The sequence below is a fragment of the Globicephala melas genome, chromosome 2 (assembly GCF_963455315.2).
Source record: "Globicephala melas chromosome 2, mGloMel1.2, whole genome shotgun sequence".
NCBI classification, from domain to species: domain Eukaryota; kingdom Metazoa; phylum Chordata; class Mammalia; order Artiodactyla; family Delphinidae; genus Globicephala; species Globicephala melas.
This window is the reverse complement of record NC_083315.2, coordinates 3,802,148-3,821,899: the sequence shown is the minus strand read 5'-3', so window position 1 is coordinate 3,821,899 and position 19,752 is coordinate 3,802,148. Positions and strand designations below refer to the sequence as shown.

Genomic DNA, 19,752 nt, shown 5'->3' with positions numbered 1-19,752 from the left:
CCACTAATGAATAAATGAGAAAAAGCTGAAAAAAGATAAATACGGAAGAAATAGTTTTTTAAAAAAATTACAAAGAAGATGGACACTTGAGAAAAAGAAAACAGAAAGAGGATCCTATTGCAAGATAGTAAGTGGCACCAAAAACTGCTTCATCAAATACAACTAGTGAATATAACAAAAAAGAAGCAGACCCACAGATATAGAGACCAAAGTAGTGGCTACCAGTGGGGAGAGGGAAGTGGGGAAGGGCAAGAAAGGAGTAGGGGATTAATAGGTACAAACTATTAGGTATAAAATAAGCTACAAGGATCTATTATATGATACAGGGAATATAGCCAGTATTTTTTTCTTTATTGAAGTATAGTTGATTTACAATGTTGAGTTAGTTTCAGGTATACAGCAAAGTGATTCAGTTTTATATAGATAGATATACAGATATAGATATTTCTTTTTCAGATTCTTTTCCTATATAGGTTATTACAAGATATTGAATATAGTTCACTATGCTATACAGTAGGACCTTGTTGTTACCTATTTTATATGCAGTAGTGTGTATCTGTTCATCCCAAACTCCTGATTTATCCCGCCCACCCCCTTTCCCCTTTGGTAACCATAAATTTGTTTTCTATGTCTCTAAGTCTATTTCCATTTTATAAATAAATTCATTTGTATCATTTTTTTTAGATTCCACATGTAAGTGATATCATACGGTATCTGTCTTTCTCTTTCTCACTTCACTTAGTATGATAATCTCTAGGTCCATCCATGTTGCTGCAAATGGCATTATTTCAGCAAAATAGCCAATGGTATAGCCAATATTTTATAGCTATAAATGGAGCATAACCCTTAAAAATTGTGAATCACTATACTGTACACCTGTAACTTATATTGTACATCAGCTATACCTCAATTTAAAAATAATTAGGCAGGATTGAGGTCACAGGAAATGACACACAGGCTAGAACAGGAAAAGGGACCCCTTGGGGCCCAGCTCTGATGCGTTTCATGTTAGAATGGACATGATCAAGTGTTTCTATTCTAATCACCCAATGAAGCTTTATGTGGATTAAAATCACAACCCCCAAAGGAAAAAAAAAAAACTGCTTCATCATTTAACAAGCATTACTGTTTCATAACAGCATTAGGAGAGAAGAGAAATAAAGTCCCTGCCTTCAAAGACTAAAACAAACAACATACAAGGCATTCAAAAGTATTTCTAAAGTGGTAGATTGGTGCACAGTAAGTTATTAATACTTTAAACTAGACAAAGGTAAGTCTTCTTTTCTCCCTTTACTATCCAGCTTTTTTGAGTGCTCTCCAAATTCTCACCTCCCATCCATTCCTCAAATCACTGAAGCCTGGGTCTCACTTCCAACACTCAGAGCGGCCTTTTTCAAAAGTCAGGAGTGCCTATGTGATTACCCCAAACAAACATCTTGAGCACTGCATGTCTGATGGGCTTCCCTGGTTGGCAACATTTCACATGTGCTGTCATAACTCCTTGCTGGGGGAATTAAGTGCATTTTCTTCCCATGATCTCCAAATGATCAAACCTCAGTAAACTTCTCAGCTTTATCCTCCTTCCTGGTCCCACACTCACTGCCCATTCTCTAGCTATCTCTAGAAGAGGTTCATTCCCCCAGGTTCTAAAGCATGCCAAGCAGCTCATCTCACTCTGAATCCTAAACCTTGGCAATCTCATGATCTCAATAATCACAAAAATTACCCACATATTTTTTTTAATTTTATTGAAGTATATTTGATTTACAATGTTGTGCTAATTTCTGCTGTATAGCAAAGTGATTCAGTTATACACATACATATTCTTTTTCATATTCTTCTCCATTATGGTTTATCAGAGGATACTGAATATAACTCACTGTGCTATACAGTAGGACCCTGTTATTTTTCTTTAAACACTTTATCAACACAGCACATTTTTTTTCTATACAGCAGGTTCTTGTTAGTCATCCATTTTATACACATCACTGTATACACGTCAACCCCAATCGCCCAATTCATCACACCACCACCACCACCCCCGCCGCTGTCTCCCCTTGGTGTCCATACGTTTGTTCTCGACATCTGTGTCTCAATTTCTGCCCTGCAAACCGGTTCATCTGTACCATTTTTCTAGGTTCCACATACATGCGTTAATATACTATATTTGTTTTTCTTTCTGACTTACTTCACTCTGTAGCACAGACTCTAGGTCTGTCCACCTCACTACAAATAACTCAATTTCATTTCTTTTTATGGCTGAGTAATATTCCATTGTATATATGTACCACATCTTCTTTATCCATTCGTCTGTCAATGGGCATTTAGGCTGCTTCCATGACCTGGCTATTGTAACTAGTGCTGCAGTGAACATTGGGGTGCATGTGTCTTTTTGAATTACGGTTTTCTCTGGGTATATGCCCAGTAGTGGGATTCCTGGGTCATATGGTAGCACTACTTTGTTTTTTAAGGAACCTCCATACAGTTCTCCATAGTGGCTGTATCAATTTACTTTCCCACCAACAGTGCAAGAGGGTTCCCTTTTCTCCACACCCTCTCCAGCATTTGCTGTTTGTAGATTTTTCGATGATGCCCATTCTAACTGGTGTGAGGTGATACCTCATTGTAGTTTTGATTTGCATTTCTCTAATAATTAGTGATGTTGAGCAGCTTTTCATGTGCCTCTTGGCCATCTGTATGTCTTCTTTGGAGAAATGTCTATTTAGGTCTTCTCCCATTTTTGGATTGGGTTGTTTGTTTTTTTAATATTGAGCTGCATGTGCTGTTTATATATTTTGGAGATTGATCCTCTGTCCATTGATTCGTTTGCAAATATTTTCTCCCATTCTGAGGGTTGTCTTTTTGTCTTGTTTATGGTTTCCTTTGCTGTGCAAAAGCTTTGAAGTTTCATTAGGTCCCATTTGTTTATTTTTGTTTTTATTTCCATTACTCTAGGAGGTGGATCCAAAAAGATCTTGCTGTGATTTATGTCAAAGAGTGTTCTTCCTATGTTTTCAGGACCTTGTTATTAACCCACATATTCTAATGATTAGCCTTTCCAGACTGATTACCTGCAGGTAGCTATATATACATGTCCCACAGTTATTTCAAACTCAACAAGTCCTGAACAACGTTATGATTCTCTGACCCACTCCTCAAATCTTTGCTAACACCCCAATGCTTCTCATCCTCCTATGTTTCCAGTCTTGACCAAAGTGCCATTATCTATCTGAATAGCCAGACTGGAAAGCCTGGCATCATCTTAAATCTCTTCTTCCTAAAACTTCTAACATTCACTGAGTTACCAAGTGATGCCACCTCTAATTCTCTGACAGGTCTTCCGGGCCCATCCCCTGACATCAGACGTGCATCACCTCTTAACCTGATCACTGAGATAGCTTCCACGTTTTATCTTTGGTTGCTTTCAGATGCTCCTGATGTCTCTGGTGTTCTTAAGTTCCATTCTGAAGTACCTAGATATGGATTTATCTTTACTTTTGGCTTCAGACACTGTATTCCTTAAATCTGACTTTCATCAATTCTGGAAAATTCTTTGTCATTATATTTTTGAATATTGTCTTTCCCCATTATTTCTAATCTATACATCTGGGATTCACTAGAAACGTGTAGTGCCTTTTCATTCTTTTTTCCATGACTCAGTTTCATACTTTCAACTGCTTTACCTTCTTTACCTGCTGCATTCTGGGTAATTTCCTATGAGTCATCTTCTAGTTCATTAATTCTCTCATCTGTTGGGTCTAATCTTCAGTTTGGCTCATTGAATGAGTTTTTAATTTTAATGATATTTTTATTTCTAGAAATTCTTTTTCAATGCTTTTTTTCCCTCTTAGGGTCTTTTATGTTTTAGATTCTTCCTTTGTTTTTTATCATTTCAAGGAGACTGACTTTACAGTCTCTACCAGTTAGTTCTATTTGCTACAGTTCTGGGGGAATCTAATCCCTTCAGTTTGTCGTATACACTGGTCCTCAAAGGTGCATGGCCTGGGCTGACGGGTGTCACTCCAGAGTGGTTTCAAGCATCCCAGGAACTAGCTTAGGATCCAATTTTTATGTTAATTTCCCAAACTGCAGGTTTCCAGACCACTTGGGTGGTATGAATTTGAATTCCAAGCCCTTATAGGTATGAAACCCCTGAGTTCTGCATCTCAGAGATTTTTTTTTCCTCCAACTAAAAACTCCAAGGCAAGAGCGATCCAAATCCTAATTACTGCCTTGTACTGACTGCTGGATGTTTCTCACCTCCTAGCACCAGAATCCTCTTGTTAAAACCAAACACCCCCCAAGGGACTTCCCTGGTTGCACAGTAGTTAAGAATCCACCTGCCAATGCAGAGGACTGCATTGGGTTCAAGCCCTGATCCGGGAAGATCCCACGTGCTGCAGAGCAACTAAGCCCGTGCGCCACAACTACTCAGTCTGTGCTCTAGAGCCTGCGAGCCACAACTACCGAGCCCGTGTGCCTAGAGCCCATGCTCCACAACAGGAGAAGCCACTGCAATGAGAAGCCCGTGCACCGCAACGAAGAGCAGCCCCCTCTCACCACAACTAGAGAAAGCCCATGTGCAGCAAAAGAAGACCCAATGCAGCCAAAAATTAAATTTTTTTAAAAAGCCAAAGCCCCTAAATTCAGGGGACCAAGCATTTTCTCCCTCAAATCCCCCAACCCTTAATCTTAGCTCACACACTTACTGCTCTGTTTTCAGTTACTCTTCATTCTAACCACTGAATATTTCACTTACGTTCTTAATCACTCCACTGTGCATTTTATGACCTTTTAGTCAGTATTCCTAGTCCTATGTAGCAGAAACATCCTCAAGTTATCTAGTTCACTGTATTGCTGGGAATAAAAGACTGAATTGTTCCCTAACTTGGCTCCAGTTTTGCAATTCATCTTCTTTTGAAAAAAGTGTTTAAGCTTTTTTGGCTGTAACCCAGGGTAAGAAATGCACTTAAATCACATCCCAGTACACATGTGTATACACACACATACATTTATAGCAAACATTTCACAAAATACCTTATTATGTACAATCCAATATATTATAAAATACCCCATTTCTTTTTTTAAAAAAAGCCCATAGGGCTTCCCTGGTGGCACAGTGGTAGAGTCTGCCTGCCCATGCAGGGGACACGGGTTCATGCCGCGGTCCGGGAAGATCCCACATGCCGCGCAGCGGCTGGGCCCATGAGCCATGGCCGCTGAGCCTGCGCGTCCGGAGCCTCCACAACGGAAGAGGCCACAACAGTGAGAGGTCCGCGTACCGCCAAAAAAAAAAAAAAAAGCCCATAAAAAACCAATTACATTCATTTCACAACCTACTAATGGGTCATGATCTACATGCAGTTTGGAAAACATACCTTTATGCTACTACCAGTATTGTATTTCTAAAATCATGACTGTAATAAAAATTATTTGGCTCCTATATTCTATGCAAAAAACACTCCTTAGTTTAAAAGCAAAAACCCTTTACATTTCACATCTACCTCTCCTAACTACTTCAGCATCTTCTTTCACCAATCTGAGAACTGATTAGCCAAAGTGATCACTTTTGTCAGGAACCACCATCTATTTTCACACCTCTGTACTTTTTGCATATGTTCTCTATCTCACATACCCTTACCTACTTTATCTCCTCATCCACCTAATTCTTACTCACCTTCAAGGCTCAACTGAAGTTACATCTATTTGGAGAAAATCTTTACCCACTTCTTTGCACTCAGCCCTTCTTCTATGCTCTAATGGTATTTAATTCATACCCCTACCACGGCATCTATTGCATTTTGACTTGTACCAATATTCCCTGCTTTTAGAAACTATGTTTCATCCATCTTTATAACATCTTTGGGTCTCACACATAGCACCAATTCAAAACATATCTTGTGAAATGGAAGCCTGTAGTGTTAATCAGAAAGTTTTTATGAGAATAACCATTTCATGGCGAGAAGAGAATGGGAGACCACAAAGATGAGTCTTAACACAGGGGGCCAGAACTGCTATCCTTTCTTTGGAAGGCCTGGTGACAAGGCTGGTCCTCAGCTAGTGTTTTGGAACTTAGAATCAGGGGAGTTCCCACTATGAACTGATAAGGGTAGCTCACTGTGCCTACACTGTTTGTAACAATGTATTTGTAAACAAATAATATGGTCTACGGTGGACACTGAGTTTCCTTCTGGGAGGCTGGAATCTGGGTAAATACCAGGCAGGAGGTACCCACACAACCTGCCCTGAATGAAAATCCTGGATGCCGTGTCTCATTAGAGCTTCCCTGGCTGGTGACATCTCACATATATGTTGTCAAACTCGTTTACTGATGGAGTTAAGTGCACCGTGTATGACTCCGCTGGAAAAAGACCCTACAGCTTGCAAATGGTTTTCCCTAGACCTCATCCCATGCACCTTTTATTTTGCTGATTTTCCTTCAGATCTTTACACTGATTAAATCATAGGCACGCATATGATTATATGCTGAGTCCTCTGAGCCCTCCTAGGGAATCACAGAGCCAGGGAGCGGTCTTGGGGATCCCTCAACACAAGAAGTAATCGTATAAAAATGTAAGATAGCATATGCAAGTGTCAAGGTGTATGTCCGCTTCACGGAAATTTCAGCAAGGAAATGTAAAAGTTGACATAGGGCCATAAAAAATACTAAAAGCTTGATTTTTATTGAACTGTTTCTAAATAAAGGAGTGAAGCAACATTAAAGAAAGATGATTTTCCAATTGAACAGTAATAAAGATTGGAGGAAAAATAGTAAGAAGGTACTTAATTGCACACAGCCAAAAATAAAAATAAATAGTAAAATAAACATTAAAAAAAAATACTCGTATCAATGTAGAAAACAAACTTATGGTCATGGGGGGAGAAGAACGATAAATTGGGAGATTGGGATTGACATACACACACTACTATATATAAAATAGATAACTAATAAGGACCTACTGTATACACAGGGAACTCTACTCAATACTCTGTAATGACCTATATGGGAAAAGAATCTAAAAAAGAGTGGATATATGTAGATGTATACCTGATTCACTTTGCTGTACAGCAGAAATTAACACAACATTGTAAATCAACTATACTTCAATTAAAAAAAAATACTCTTGTGTTGGGAGTGGGGGGGAATGAATTAGGAGTTTGGGATTAACATATACACACTACTATATATAAAACAGACAACCAACAAGGGCCTACTGTATAGCACAGGGAACTCTACTCAATATTTTGTAACAGCTTATAAGGGAAAAGAATCTGAAAAGGAATATTTAACTGAGTCACTTTGCTGTACACCTGAAACTAACCACACACTGTAAATCAACTATAATTTGATAAAAAAAAATACTCTTGTATGAAGAAAAGTCTGGCATTTAATTTTCTCTAAGTTTTTCAATAAAGTTGACACTGATACCATCAAAATCAGCATTACAACCTTATGTTCAATCTAATTACCAGTGATAAAACCTTCCTAACATTAAAATATATTTGATCAGTAAATTAAACAGCATGTTAAATAAAATGAGGGAACCTGAATTTTATGGTGAGAAATTACTTTTTAAATTGTTTACTGCCTATAAATAGTTTAACCTATGTTTTGATATCTTAAATAACTGGATGATGTTGAGCTTCTAGTAAAAGATTAGTCAAAGAATAAAAGTATAAATATATTCCTTTTTCTAAAGCCCACAGAAATGGGGAATGAAAAACCTAAAAGAAAATTCCATTTGCAAGAAAACTAAGAAACAGCTATTACCCAAATGATTAAGAATAATTAGCTAACACAGTAAAATTTGGATTAAACCTAGTTCCTCAACAGGGTATGAATGCTTCTGAAAAGGAAAGGCTTCTGGGTGCCTAAACAAATATTTACTGCTTAGATCCAGGACCAGAGGGTCAGACAGAAAAAAGGAGAATCTGGGAGCATCTTGTCAGTGTCCTGTGCCCTGCAGATAAAGATGAAAGAGGACTGGACTGGCAAAATTGGCACAAGCAGACAATCTCTGTTTTCTGTAACAAAACTGGACAAACTGCCTAGAAGTAGCTAAGGGAAGAGAAGGGAAAGCGCAAGCAACTCTGTCACTCCTCCCCTGAGTTCACTAAGCGTTAACAAAAATTAAAGCCCCCAACAAAGAAGCTATGAGCCGGATCCCCTCACAGAGCCTTAGTCTTCTTCAGCTCAGCTCAGCAGGACTAGAGTTGTGCCACTAGGAAAGACCTGGTGAAAGTATCTTGAAAGACACATCTGGTGAGTTGTCCAGGTATACACTTGACCCGAAGTGCAAACTAGGTGAATCTGTGAAAGTTTTCATTGAAGGATTCACTCAAACTGGGAACTATGTGTAGATACACATGGCCCTGTCTACCCTCAGGTTCTGCCTCCATGGATTCAACCAACCGCAGATGAAAAAACATTTTTTTTTAATTCCAGAAAATTCCTAAAAACAAACTTGAATTTGCTGTGCACTGGCAACTACTTACATAGTATTAAGTATTGTAAGTAATCTAGAAATGCTTTAAAGCACACTGAAGGATGTGCATGAGTTATATGCAAACACTACATCATTTCATATGAGACCTGAGCCTCTGTGATTATTGGTATGTTGGGGGGAGCGGGGTATCCTGGAACCAGTCTCCCATGGATACCAAGGGACATCCGCAGTAGTGAACAAAGCTGTAATAAACAAAAGGCAGTACAAAATGTACAGACCAAAAAAGGGCAGAATTTCAAATAACCTCTGCATAGTTTCAAAGAAACTAAAAAGAACCTTAGAAAAGGGATATAATAACAACAACAAGATTAAAAAATACAGAACAAAAGTGAACTAGCCCAGCTCAGCAAGTAAAGGATAGTAAACCCTGTGAAATTCAAGAGTTAATGTAACAGGCCTGCGACAGCTATTCTTAGAAAGGCCTGCTGGGAAGGCTGGCCCTCGGCAGCATCTGGAACCTTGACTGGCCAACGGTTCCCAGCACTGACATAAAACCACCTCTTAAGAGTGAATTACTGTTCCTAAACTGTTCGTCCAAGCTGTGTGGTTATGCTGAACACCTGCTTTCCTTTTGGGAGCCTGGAATTCCATTACATGCCAGGCAGAGGGCGCCCAGATGACCAGCACCCAACTAAAACCTTGGGTGCTGGGTCTCTAATGGGCTCCTCTCATAGACAATGATTCTATACGTGTCACAACTGACTGCTGGAAGGATGAAGCCTGTCCTGGTAGCTCCATGGGGAGAGACGCCCAGAAGCTTGCGCCTGGTTTCTTCCAGACTTTACCCCGCATGCCTTTTCCCTCTGCTGTTTCTGCTTTTGTACCCCTTTCGCGTAATAAATCCCCGCCATGAGCCTGACTAGATGCTGAGTCCTGTGAGTCCCTCCAGCCCGTCACAAGACCCTGGGCTGTCTGGGGGTGTCCCAACACAGGGAGCATCTGTCCTGGAAAACCAACACATGGACCACCAGTGTCCTCCTAACAGATCGGGCAGGAATATGTAACAAAGATATTCAAAGAACTACGAGAAGACTTGTAATTTAAAAATTACATTGCATTTCAATGAAAACGAAGGAGAATAATAATTATTATTATAAATATTAATAACAATTATTATTATTATTATAAAGTATACCCCAGTGAAGTTTCTAAAGTCCAGTGCCTAAGAATCCCATAGATCTCCAAGTGAAAAATCAAGATTCTGTTGTAAGGGGGGAAAATATTTTTTGGCCTCAGATTTCTTCATAGCAACACGTGGGGCCCTAAGATTGTAGAAGCAGTGTCTACAAAGGGCTGAGGGAAATAACATGTGACTTGAAATGACTATAATCAGCCTATAAGTTGTTGTTTAAATATAAAGGCAACAAGCAATTCTCAAGCGAGAAAGGAAACAGAGCATACAAGAGACATACTTGGGGGAAGGGAAGCAGGTGCTGGAGACCTGCTACATGACGCTATTCGATCAACCAAGAGATCAATTAAGATAAAGAACTCAGAAGTAAACTACCAATAGGGCTACAAGCAAGCACTGCATTCATTTGAATTATGCTTGTAGAATAAAAATGTTACAAAGCTTTACATTGTTAAAAAACTAACAGTAAATAAAAATTGGTTGGTGGAGGTTTTAGGGCAAATTTAAGCATAAGAATTTCTTCAATTTTCATAGTGGAAAGTCAAAAGATACCTAATAAAAGTGATGATGAGTTTAAAAGACAAAAAAGAGCCGAACTGCTCCTTTTAGAAACAAAAGGTAGGTATATGAATCCACAATCCTAAAAGATTTCTTAGTGCTTTCCTGTAGTAACTCACCGTTTGTGTTTTATAGTTCACTAATGCTTTAACTTTTTTTAACTTTTTATTCACTTTCGGCTGCGTTTTTGGTCTTCGTTGCTGTGCACGGGCTTTCTTTACTTGGAGTGAACGGGAGCTACTGTTTGTTGCAGTGCTCGGGCTTCTCTTGTTGTGGTGCACGGGATATAGGGGCATGGGCTTCAGTAGCTGTGGCACACGGCTTAGCTGCTCTGCGGCATGTGGGATCTTCCCAGACCAGGTCTCAAACCCATGTCCCCTGCATTGGCAGGCGGATTCTTAACCACTGCACCACCAGGGAAGTCCCCACTAATGTTTTAATGAGTAATTTAGCTCACTACAAAGAACAGATGAAAGAATTATTACATAGCCAGTAAGAAGAATGAAATAGTGTTATATAGGATCATGGAAAACTACGGAGGCCACAGTACATTCTGAAATGAATCACAGGTCTCAAAAGACCTGTGACTGTGATCAACTGTAGTAACTAACTGGTTTAAAACTAGGAGATGAAAGAAATCAGAACACTGGTTTCCTGGTAGAGGGGCAGAATGCAGAGAATTTTCTGGGTGATGGAAATGGTGTATATCTTGATGGGGGTGAGTCTTGACTACACAGTTGTATGAATTTACCAAAACTCAGCAAATAGTACACTTAATTAGGATCTCTGCATTTCACTACTGCAAATTCCCCCTTAACAAAGAGCTAGAAGAAGGAGTTTACAAAATCGGGACTTGCCTGGTGGTCCAGTGGTAAAGAATCTGCCTTCCAATGCAGGGGATGCGGTTTCAATCCCTGGTTGGGGAACTAAGATCCCACATGCCGCAGGGCAACTAAGCCCACACGCCACAACTACGGAGCTCGCACACCTCAACGAGAGCCCGCGTGCTGCAAACTACAGAGCCCACGCACCACAACTACAGAGAAGCCCCCATGCTGCAACGAAAGATCCCGTGAGCCTCAATGAAGATCCCGCGTGCCGCAACTAAGACCCGACACAGCCAAAAAAAAAAAGGGGGGAGTTTACAAAATCAACTTTTTTAATTGCGGAAGTAATACGTGCTTATGGTTAAAAAAAAAAAAAAAAAAAAAAAAGACAGAAATATTACAAGTGAAAAGCTCCTCTTACTCAGTTTCTCCCAATCCAACTTCCTCAGAGTTAATCCCTGTCAACAGTTGGGTATGTTATACCCTCCAGACTTTTTTCCGTATATAAACAAATATATATATAAATCTGTAGTTGTGTGTGTTTTTTAGTCGCAAAAGAAATGTGATTTCCTACATTCCTACACAGAGCAACATGCTTTTGGTATTTAATTTATCGAGAACATCACCTTTTCTTTGTACATATAACTCTCCCACATTAAAGGCCATATAAAAATAATAATAATAAAGGCCATATAATAATCCACTGCGTGGATAAACCAAAAACCACTGCTCTACTGTTGACCACTAAATTACTTTAAAGCTTTAACAAAATGAGCATTTTTATGTTTATTATAAGTCTTAGGGGTATTAAAAAAATTTTATCACAATTAGGGATTTTCAATACAACACCCATTATAATATGAAAGCCGATTTTTTCAAATTTTAAACACATCCCACCAAACACATAGTGTCTGTTCTACTCAGAGAACAAACACAGTAATTTAACATAACTGTGAATTAATAAAATTTTACAAACATATCAATTATTAAAGTAGGAAACGTTGCTTTGTATTTTTGTTGTAGCTCAATAAAGTTTTAATTGAGCAGTGGAATCAAGTAAACAAATGTAAAAGTAATTTTCTTACAGAATGGAAAAAAATCAATCACTGCACAGCAGAAACTAACACAACATTGTAAAGCAATTATACTCCAATAAAGATGTTTAAAAAGAAAAGAAAACATGATATAACACAGAAAAAAAAATCAATCACTGCACTAAACGCAAGTACAATGCATTACTCTCAAGGTATCTGGGCCCATTCCTAGTGTTCTTTTGTAATATTTTCCATGAAAGACTATAGAGTCAGCATTTACCAAGTTTGTGAATTCCTATCTTAATAATGGAGAAACTTAGTACTGTCACTAAACAGTAAAAAAGAACCTGTGACATTTTTATTTAGAAGAATACAATTTGAAAATGAAATAGTTACAAACCTAGGTCCAATAACAGGAATAAGTAAGACATCCTGAAGGTCTGGATGCTGAAGAATAGGAAAACTTAATCCATTAAACTGCTGTTAAAAATAAACACACAGGATTACAAAGCAATCAGTATATTGGTTAAATTTCAAGTTACAGAGCTTTTCAGTGTCATTACCTAGCAGAGCACGGTAACGAGCTTGACTTAGGGTATTTTCACTTTATTCCACGGGATACTATAAAAAATCAAAGACTTCAAAACAACAATGTTTTCTCTGTAATTTGATTCTTAAGTATCTTAACTTCTTTACAAGTAAAAGGCTCAATTTTGCTTACTGTTTTTGACTTTGGAAACACGAACCATTGTTGACCTTACGTGACTTACTCTGAAAACACGTATCCAATATAGGATTGCATGAATAGGACATTAAAGATTGAGATTACTAAACGCTATTTATTATATATTACCAACACTGGATGCCATGTCAGTTGGATGATGCTTCCTGGCAAAGGCTCAGGATTTTCAGTATCCTCTACCGTACTTGGCCTTCAGACTGGAAATAAGTGCAGGGCCAGTGGCATAGGTGTTGGGGCCAACTCCCAGTCTCATGGGAGCCAACTCTGTGCAGCTCTTCCCAACTCCATGGTCATGCTGGTAGCTTGAAATCGACCAGAGTGGGAGCGTTTACACCACAAAACTCAGCAAACACCACAACCAGCATTATTTTTCCCAGAAAGTGGGTTGTGCAGTATGTACCAGCACACCACCGTTGCAGGCGGAAGACAACCGGGCACTCCACACAGAACAGTGGACTGGACAGCAAGGGCTGTGTACCCTATTGGAGGGCAACACGCAAATACTGGAGAACAAGTCTGTGCCATGTAAGCTAGGGATTATCAACGCATTCATTTTCACATAATACACCAAAGAGCAGTGACCATAACAGATATTTGCATTGCCTTGTAGTATCCATACACTACCTACAGAAAACTTCCAAAATCAACCTATTTCTAAGTTGATGGAAAGAGAAAAAAAAATTCTTCAGATTTTAGAAATCTGACTATATTTCTACCAAGTCAACAGCTCTTCTGCCTTCTGCTTCCTCCAGGCAAAGGATACTGTGAACTAACCACATCCAACAGAATAGTAAGAAACCTTAAGGGCAAACTCATTCAGACAAACCTCTCTCCCTTTTTTTTTCCCTCTCTCCCTCATGTGCTCTCAGTTTGATACCTTACAGCATCCAGAATATGGATCCTTCCAAGGAGAAGAGAATGAATTTTGCCATTTGTTTTTGTTTTGCTTTGGAAGTACTATTTCTTTATACTATAGAAATAGTCTACAGAGAGCTCAATCCTCCTCAGGCCAAGGTTTCCCTTCTCTCCCTTTTTATCAGATATTAAAATGATACAGAAATAAAACTTTTATAAAACCACACGTCTGTAACTTCCATAAAACACCACAAACTTTTTTTTAAACCAAGCATATCACCTGCTTGTCTTTCTGTTTGTTTCTACCCCGTGCCCTTTTTAAAACAGCCTTAGTGAGGTTAATTTACATACCATAAAATTTACCCATTTTTAAATGCACAATTCAATGATTTTTAGTAAATTTACAGAATTGTGTGACCACCACTAAAATCCAATTTCAGATCCTGTCCATCAACACACTATGATTCCTCATGTCCATCTGCAGCCAATGCCTGTTCCCAGCTCCAACCCCAGGCAACCACTAACCTACTTTCTTTCTCTAGAAATCTGCCTTTTCGAGACATCTCATATAAACAGGATCATACAATGCAGACTGTCTTGTGTGTGGCTTCTTTCACTCACTATAGTGTTTCTGAGGTTCACCCAAGTGGTAGCATGTATCAGTTCACCACTCTCATTGCTGTACTGTTCCCCTGTGTGAACATACCACGTTTTGTTTTTCTATTCACCAGTCGATGGACATTTGCACAGCTTCTCCCTTTTGGTTATTATGAACAATGCTGCTATTAATGTTCATGCCCAAGCCTTTGCATGGACGTATGTTTTCATGTCTCTTGGGTAGACACCTAGGAGTGGAACTGCTGGGTTGTACAGTAAATTTATGTTTAACTTTTTAAGAGATCACCAAACTGTCTTCCAAAGAAGCCAAACCACTTGACTTTCCCACCTGCAACGTATAAAGGTCCGTTTCTCCACATCCCTCACCAGTCAAATGAAATTTTAAATGATTAAATTTCAATATGGGACACAGAGATATTTGGAGACAAAGCACCCATTACCGTTCAGGATATGTCTTTAGGACACACACAAGCTTGGGACATGGCAAAAGAAAGGAGATGTACAATCTAAAACCTCCTGCGAATCTCCTTTCCTGCTGCAAACAGGCACTGCTCAAACCACCAGATACTTACCTAGTGCCCACGACCCAACCTCCTCAGTCTTATCTTAACCTTCAAGGAAAGGGACTCAAAAGCCCAGAGTGACTTCGTCTGCCTGCTCTTAGATACAACTCCTGAGATCTTCTATTCCCATCACAGTGGGATCCTAGATTATCTAAGCTCTAGGAATAATTTCTAGAAAAGAAAACAATCTGGACCTGCCTGACTTATGGACACCTTACGGGCCTCAGAACAGTTTCCTTCATACTGAAAACCTACATGCATGACTACATAAAAGCAATAATCTTAGTTGCTTAGAGGAACTGCTTATATTTTATGCCTAATGCCATTACTCTCAATAAAATTACTGCTCTTATTAAAAATCAGATTAACCTTTCTCCAAGTCTTATTTAAAATTATTATACTAAGTTTTGTTCTCATACAGCCAGAAATCGTAGCTGGTTCTTATAACCTGGTCATCTCCTCACAACTGGAAGTTCATAGAATTGTTCTTAAAGAGAGTACAATAAACATTCCATAAATGTAATGAGATTAAAGACAAAAAATAAATGAATCAAACAACAAGGTCCTATTTGTACAGCACAGGGAACTATATTCAATATCCTGTAATAAACCATAATGGAAAAGAATATGAAAAAGAATATTTAGGGCTTCCCTGGTGGCGCAGTGGTTGAGAGTCCGCCTGCCAATGCAGGGGACACGGGTTCGTGCCCCGGGCCGGGAAGATCCCACATGCTGCGCAGCGGCCGGGCCCGTGAGCCATGGCCGCTGAGCCTGCACGTCCGGAGCCTGTGCTCCGCAATGGCAGAGGCCACAACAGTGAGAGGCCCCCGTACCAAAAAAAAAAAAAAGAATATTTATATGCATAACTGAGTCACTTTGCTGTACAGCAGAAATTAACACAACCCTGTAAATCAACAATACATCAATAAAATTTTAAAAAAAGAATCAATACCAGTGAAAATTCTCTGAAAATTTCTCTAAGTTATATCCAGAGTAAACTGATAACACAGCCTGTGATATACAAATCCAAGTCTTTTAAGCATGCTTACCTCTTCCTTTTCATTTAGGCAATTACGTAGAAATAGGTCTGCTGACACCCATCATGGTTATTTGTTAGAAGAGATTTAATAACTACAAAATACAACTTGACGTACCCCCTCCAAGCATCTGTTTTCCTCTATCTTACATTTCTTTGGAGGCAAGTGTCAGTACACAGTGTATGAAACACAAAATGCACAGCTTTGGGGTTTTCTTTCTGGTTTAAAAAAATTTTTAATACAATTTTCAAAGGTTACCTTTCATTTACAGTTACTACAAAATATTGGCTGTATTTCCCATGTTGTACAACACATCCTTAAGCCTGTCCTACACCCAATAGTTTGTCCCTCCCACTCCCACCCCTATACTGCCCCTCCCCCTCCCTCCCCACTGGTAACCACTTGTTTGTTCTCTGTATCTGTGAGTCTGCTTCTTTTTTGTTATATTCACTAGTTAGTTGTATTTTTTAGATTCCACATATAAGTGATATCATGCAGTATTTGTCTTTCACTATCTGACTTATTTCACTTATAAAATGTACAGCTTTTGGGGTTTCCCTGGTGGCGCAGTGGTTGAGAGTCCGCCTGCCGATGCAGGGGACGCGGGTTCGTGCCCTGGTCCGGGAAGATCCCACATGCCGTGGAGCGGCTAGGCCCGTGAGCCATGGCCGCTGAGCCTGCGCGTCCGGAGTCTGTGCCCCGCAACGGGAGAGGCCACAACAGTGAGAGGCGACGTGTACCGCAAAAAAAAAAAAAAAAAAAAAAAAGTACAGCTTTTGAAAGCAAATAAGACAATATAAACAAGAAAATTCCAATATTATTTTTCTGCATGGAACTTTAAAAATGCCATTTTATAATACTGTTTTCACTTACAGAAAATTAGTATTATGCCAAAACTATTTTATTGGTTGAACAAAAAAAAATTTGTGTTGTTTTATCTTTAAAACATATCTTTACATTATTTTCCTCCTTTTATTATATTTAATTAAATTATTATATTAAAATAAAAAATATAATCCTACAGGTAATCAGTAGGCACCTCCTTACCTCTGGGTTCACCTTGGCTACGTGACCTGCCCTCATGGTCGTTATATGCTGCTTATTACAATATCACAGACTTTTAGGGTTAGAATGGACCGCTTATGTATTTTAATGACGAAGCAACGGAGGCCCAGAGGGGTCGAGTGACCTATCCAGTCACTAAACTAATTCAGAATCAGAAGTACTAGGTTCAAGCTCTAGCACGAGCACTCACTACATAACCTTGAACAACATTCATGATCCTCAATTTCTTTATTTGTAAACTTGTAATAGTATATCGCTCACATGATATTAGTGAGGAGTGACATGACACAGATTGTAGAAATCTAATTCTGTACATAATGACAAAAATGTGCACGAACCTTCTGAAGCTCATCAAATAACAGACTTTTCACATGTTGTACTGAGGCTAGATGCGTATTTACTCTGACAGTAGTGAATGATGGAGGGTGGGACAACTTATGTAACAGAGTTTCAAACTTCCTTTCTGCTGCTTCTTTACCTAAAACAGATACAACCTGAAAAGAAAAGAACAATGTTTCAGTTTCATTATACAAACTAAAAATATTAAGATATATGTCTATACATTTGTTCCAACTAATGAAACATCATTCGGCAATTATTCGGTTCCATTTCACTTTTCTGCATTGTTTATGTGTTAATAACACTACGGGAATCGCGCTATTTCACAGGGTTATGCTAATAAACACATAGTGAAACACCAGACAAAAAGGGCTTAGAAAACGCTGCCTCGTGCTTCCCTGGTGGTGCAGTGGCTAAGAATCTGCCTGCCAATGCAGGGGACACGGGTTCGAGCCCGGGTTCGAGTCCTGGTCCGGAAAGATCCCACGTGCCACGGAGCAACTAGGCCCGTGCGCCATAACTACTGAGCCTGCGCTCTAGTGCCCGCGAGCCACAACTACTGAAGCCCACGCGCCTAGAGCCCGTGCTCCGCAACAAGAGAAGCCACCGGAATGAGAAGCCCGCGCACCGCGGCGAAGAGCAGCCCCTGCTCGCGGCAACTAGAGAAAGCCTGCACGCAGGAACAAAGACCCAACACAGCCAAAAAGCATTATTAACATATCTGCTACATTTATTCATATAAATTCAGGATTTCATTCTACTTATTTCTAAAAACATTAACTGTTACATCACTTCTGTAGAATTAGTTCCTTGCTAACCCCGTATCCTAGAGCAAATTGGTTAGTAACGTTTTAAAACACCAATACTTGAAGAGTAAGTAACACTGATACCGTCACCCAAAGAGCCCCCATAACATCAGCTTCTTAATATAGTATTATTAAATGTAAAAGATATTGTCCAAAAAAAGACAGGTAGCAAGATACCTGTCAGAAATAAAGTTATAAAGACTCAAACAACCGAGTTTCCTTGTAATTAACTAAAGCTTTTGAGACAAGTATTTCCTTTTTTTTGTCATCTTTGACTATACCCAGCCTCACAGAATCTTCATAAACCACTTGCCAGCCTAATAATCCACTAGCCTAAAAATATTCGTACTCTCTCAAGGTTTGTTTTTTTTAACTGAATATTCCATTACCTTTGATACTTTTTACAAAGGGATGGGTTTTCTTTTTGTAAAATCGTATAGTTAGTGGGTTTGCGGCAGAAGTGGTGTCAGACAGACATTTGAATCTTTTTTTATAAAACAGTGTTAACCATTTTAAAAACTGCTGTGAAAAAAAACTGCTGACTGCCTCTATTTCTCTTAATACGCCCCTTATACTATAAGTTCTTTGAAATCAAGAAGGTATTTTCTCTTTCCGTACTGTCTTGCCCCTTAACATAACCTCTGGAAATAAAATGTAGAAATCAAACCTAGAAGTCATGGCTTCACCAAAAATCTTTGAAAACGAGTAACATTTATGCGGCTTCATTTCGAATAGAAAATCAAAGAGTTGGAAAATACAAAATTGCCTGGAGGCGGGATGGTAAGGTGGAGAGAGCACAGGCTTGGCAATCAAAGACGATCAATATTCACTGAGGACTTCTGGGCTCGGCACTGCCAGCAGCGCACAGAAGGAACATTTGTGGAGGACCCATTAGGCGCCAAAACGATGCCAGGTGCTTGCACTTACGATTAATACGTTAAAACAACCACCTTGAAATTTTAGTACTGTTAACCGTCCTCAAATTTCACAGAAAAGGAAAGAAAGGTTAAGGGATGTGAAGTAACTCACTCAAAGCACTGGGATGCAAACCAGGGGCTTGGGGTCCCAAATCCATTCCTTTTCCCATTGGACCTGAGCTCTTTACCTTCACATTTCAACACTGTTACATGACAGCGGTGTCAATTTGATTCACTTAACGTCGCTCTTTGGACCCTCAGTTCTCTCATCTATAAAAATTGGGGAGGAAATCTCTACCAAAAAAAGACTGCGCAGATTAAGATGTAAAGGTCTGCGGTTCGTCTAGCACAACTGGTGGCATTTAAGCAGCACTCACGGAACGATAGTAAACCTTTCACCTGAGCGCCAAGGCAGGCGCTCTAAGAGTACAGGCGTTTCTTCTTTTCGGGACTTAAATTCTCGGAGACGGGGATCTTGTCTTGCCCCTTGTAATCCCTTCAGTGCATTCTTGCCGCCAGACACACAACCGCTTTTTACCCTTCCCTCCTTTCCCATTCCTAAATGTTAAAACATACACCCCATACACCTCTTAGCTCGGAAAGCATACAATAAATACCTGCAGAAAGATATTAGCATATTTTACATTCGGAAAGACGAATACTAAGAAACAACGGCTGTACACATTTGATTGCCTTTTAGATTATTTTTCTATTTCTCTAGAGCGTGTAAATATTTGAATTTTTGCAAATAG

The 19,752-nt window shown here is 39.3% G+C and overlaps 1 protein-coding gene across 23 annotated transcripts in view; it reads right to left on the bottom strand.

The window, feature by feature from the left end:
- The window catches only part of NSUN6 (NOP2/Sun RNA methyltransferase 6), a 178,245-nt gene that overhangs the window by 142,845 nt on the left and 15,648 nt on the right, over positions 1-19,752 (bottom strand). For 21 of the 23 annotated variants that reach the window (XM_060292107.1, XM_060292102.1, XM_060292048.1 and 18 more), the window contains exons 2-3: positions 17,277-17,432; positions 12,459-12,538 (exon numbers count right to left, since the gene is read on the bottom strand). In XM_060292107.1, the coding sequence (XP_060148090.1) occupies positions 12,459-12,538; positions 17,277-17,432 (236 nt within the window). The remainder of the gene's footprint in view (positions 1-12,458; positions 12,539-17,276; positions 17,433-19,752) is intronic. The other 2 variants (XM_060292144.1, XM_060292147.1) reach the window with 1 other exon arrangement.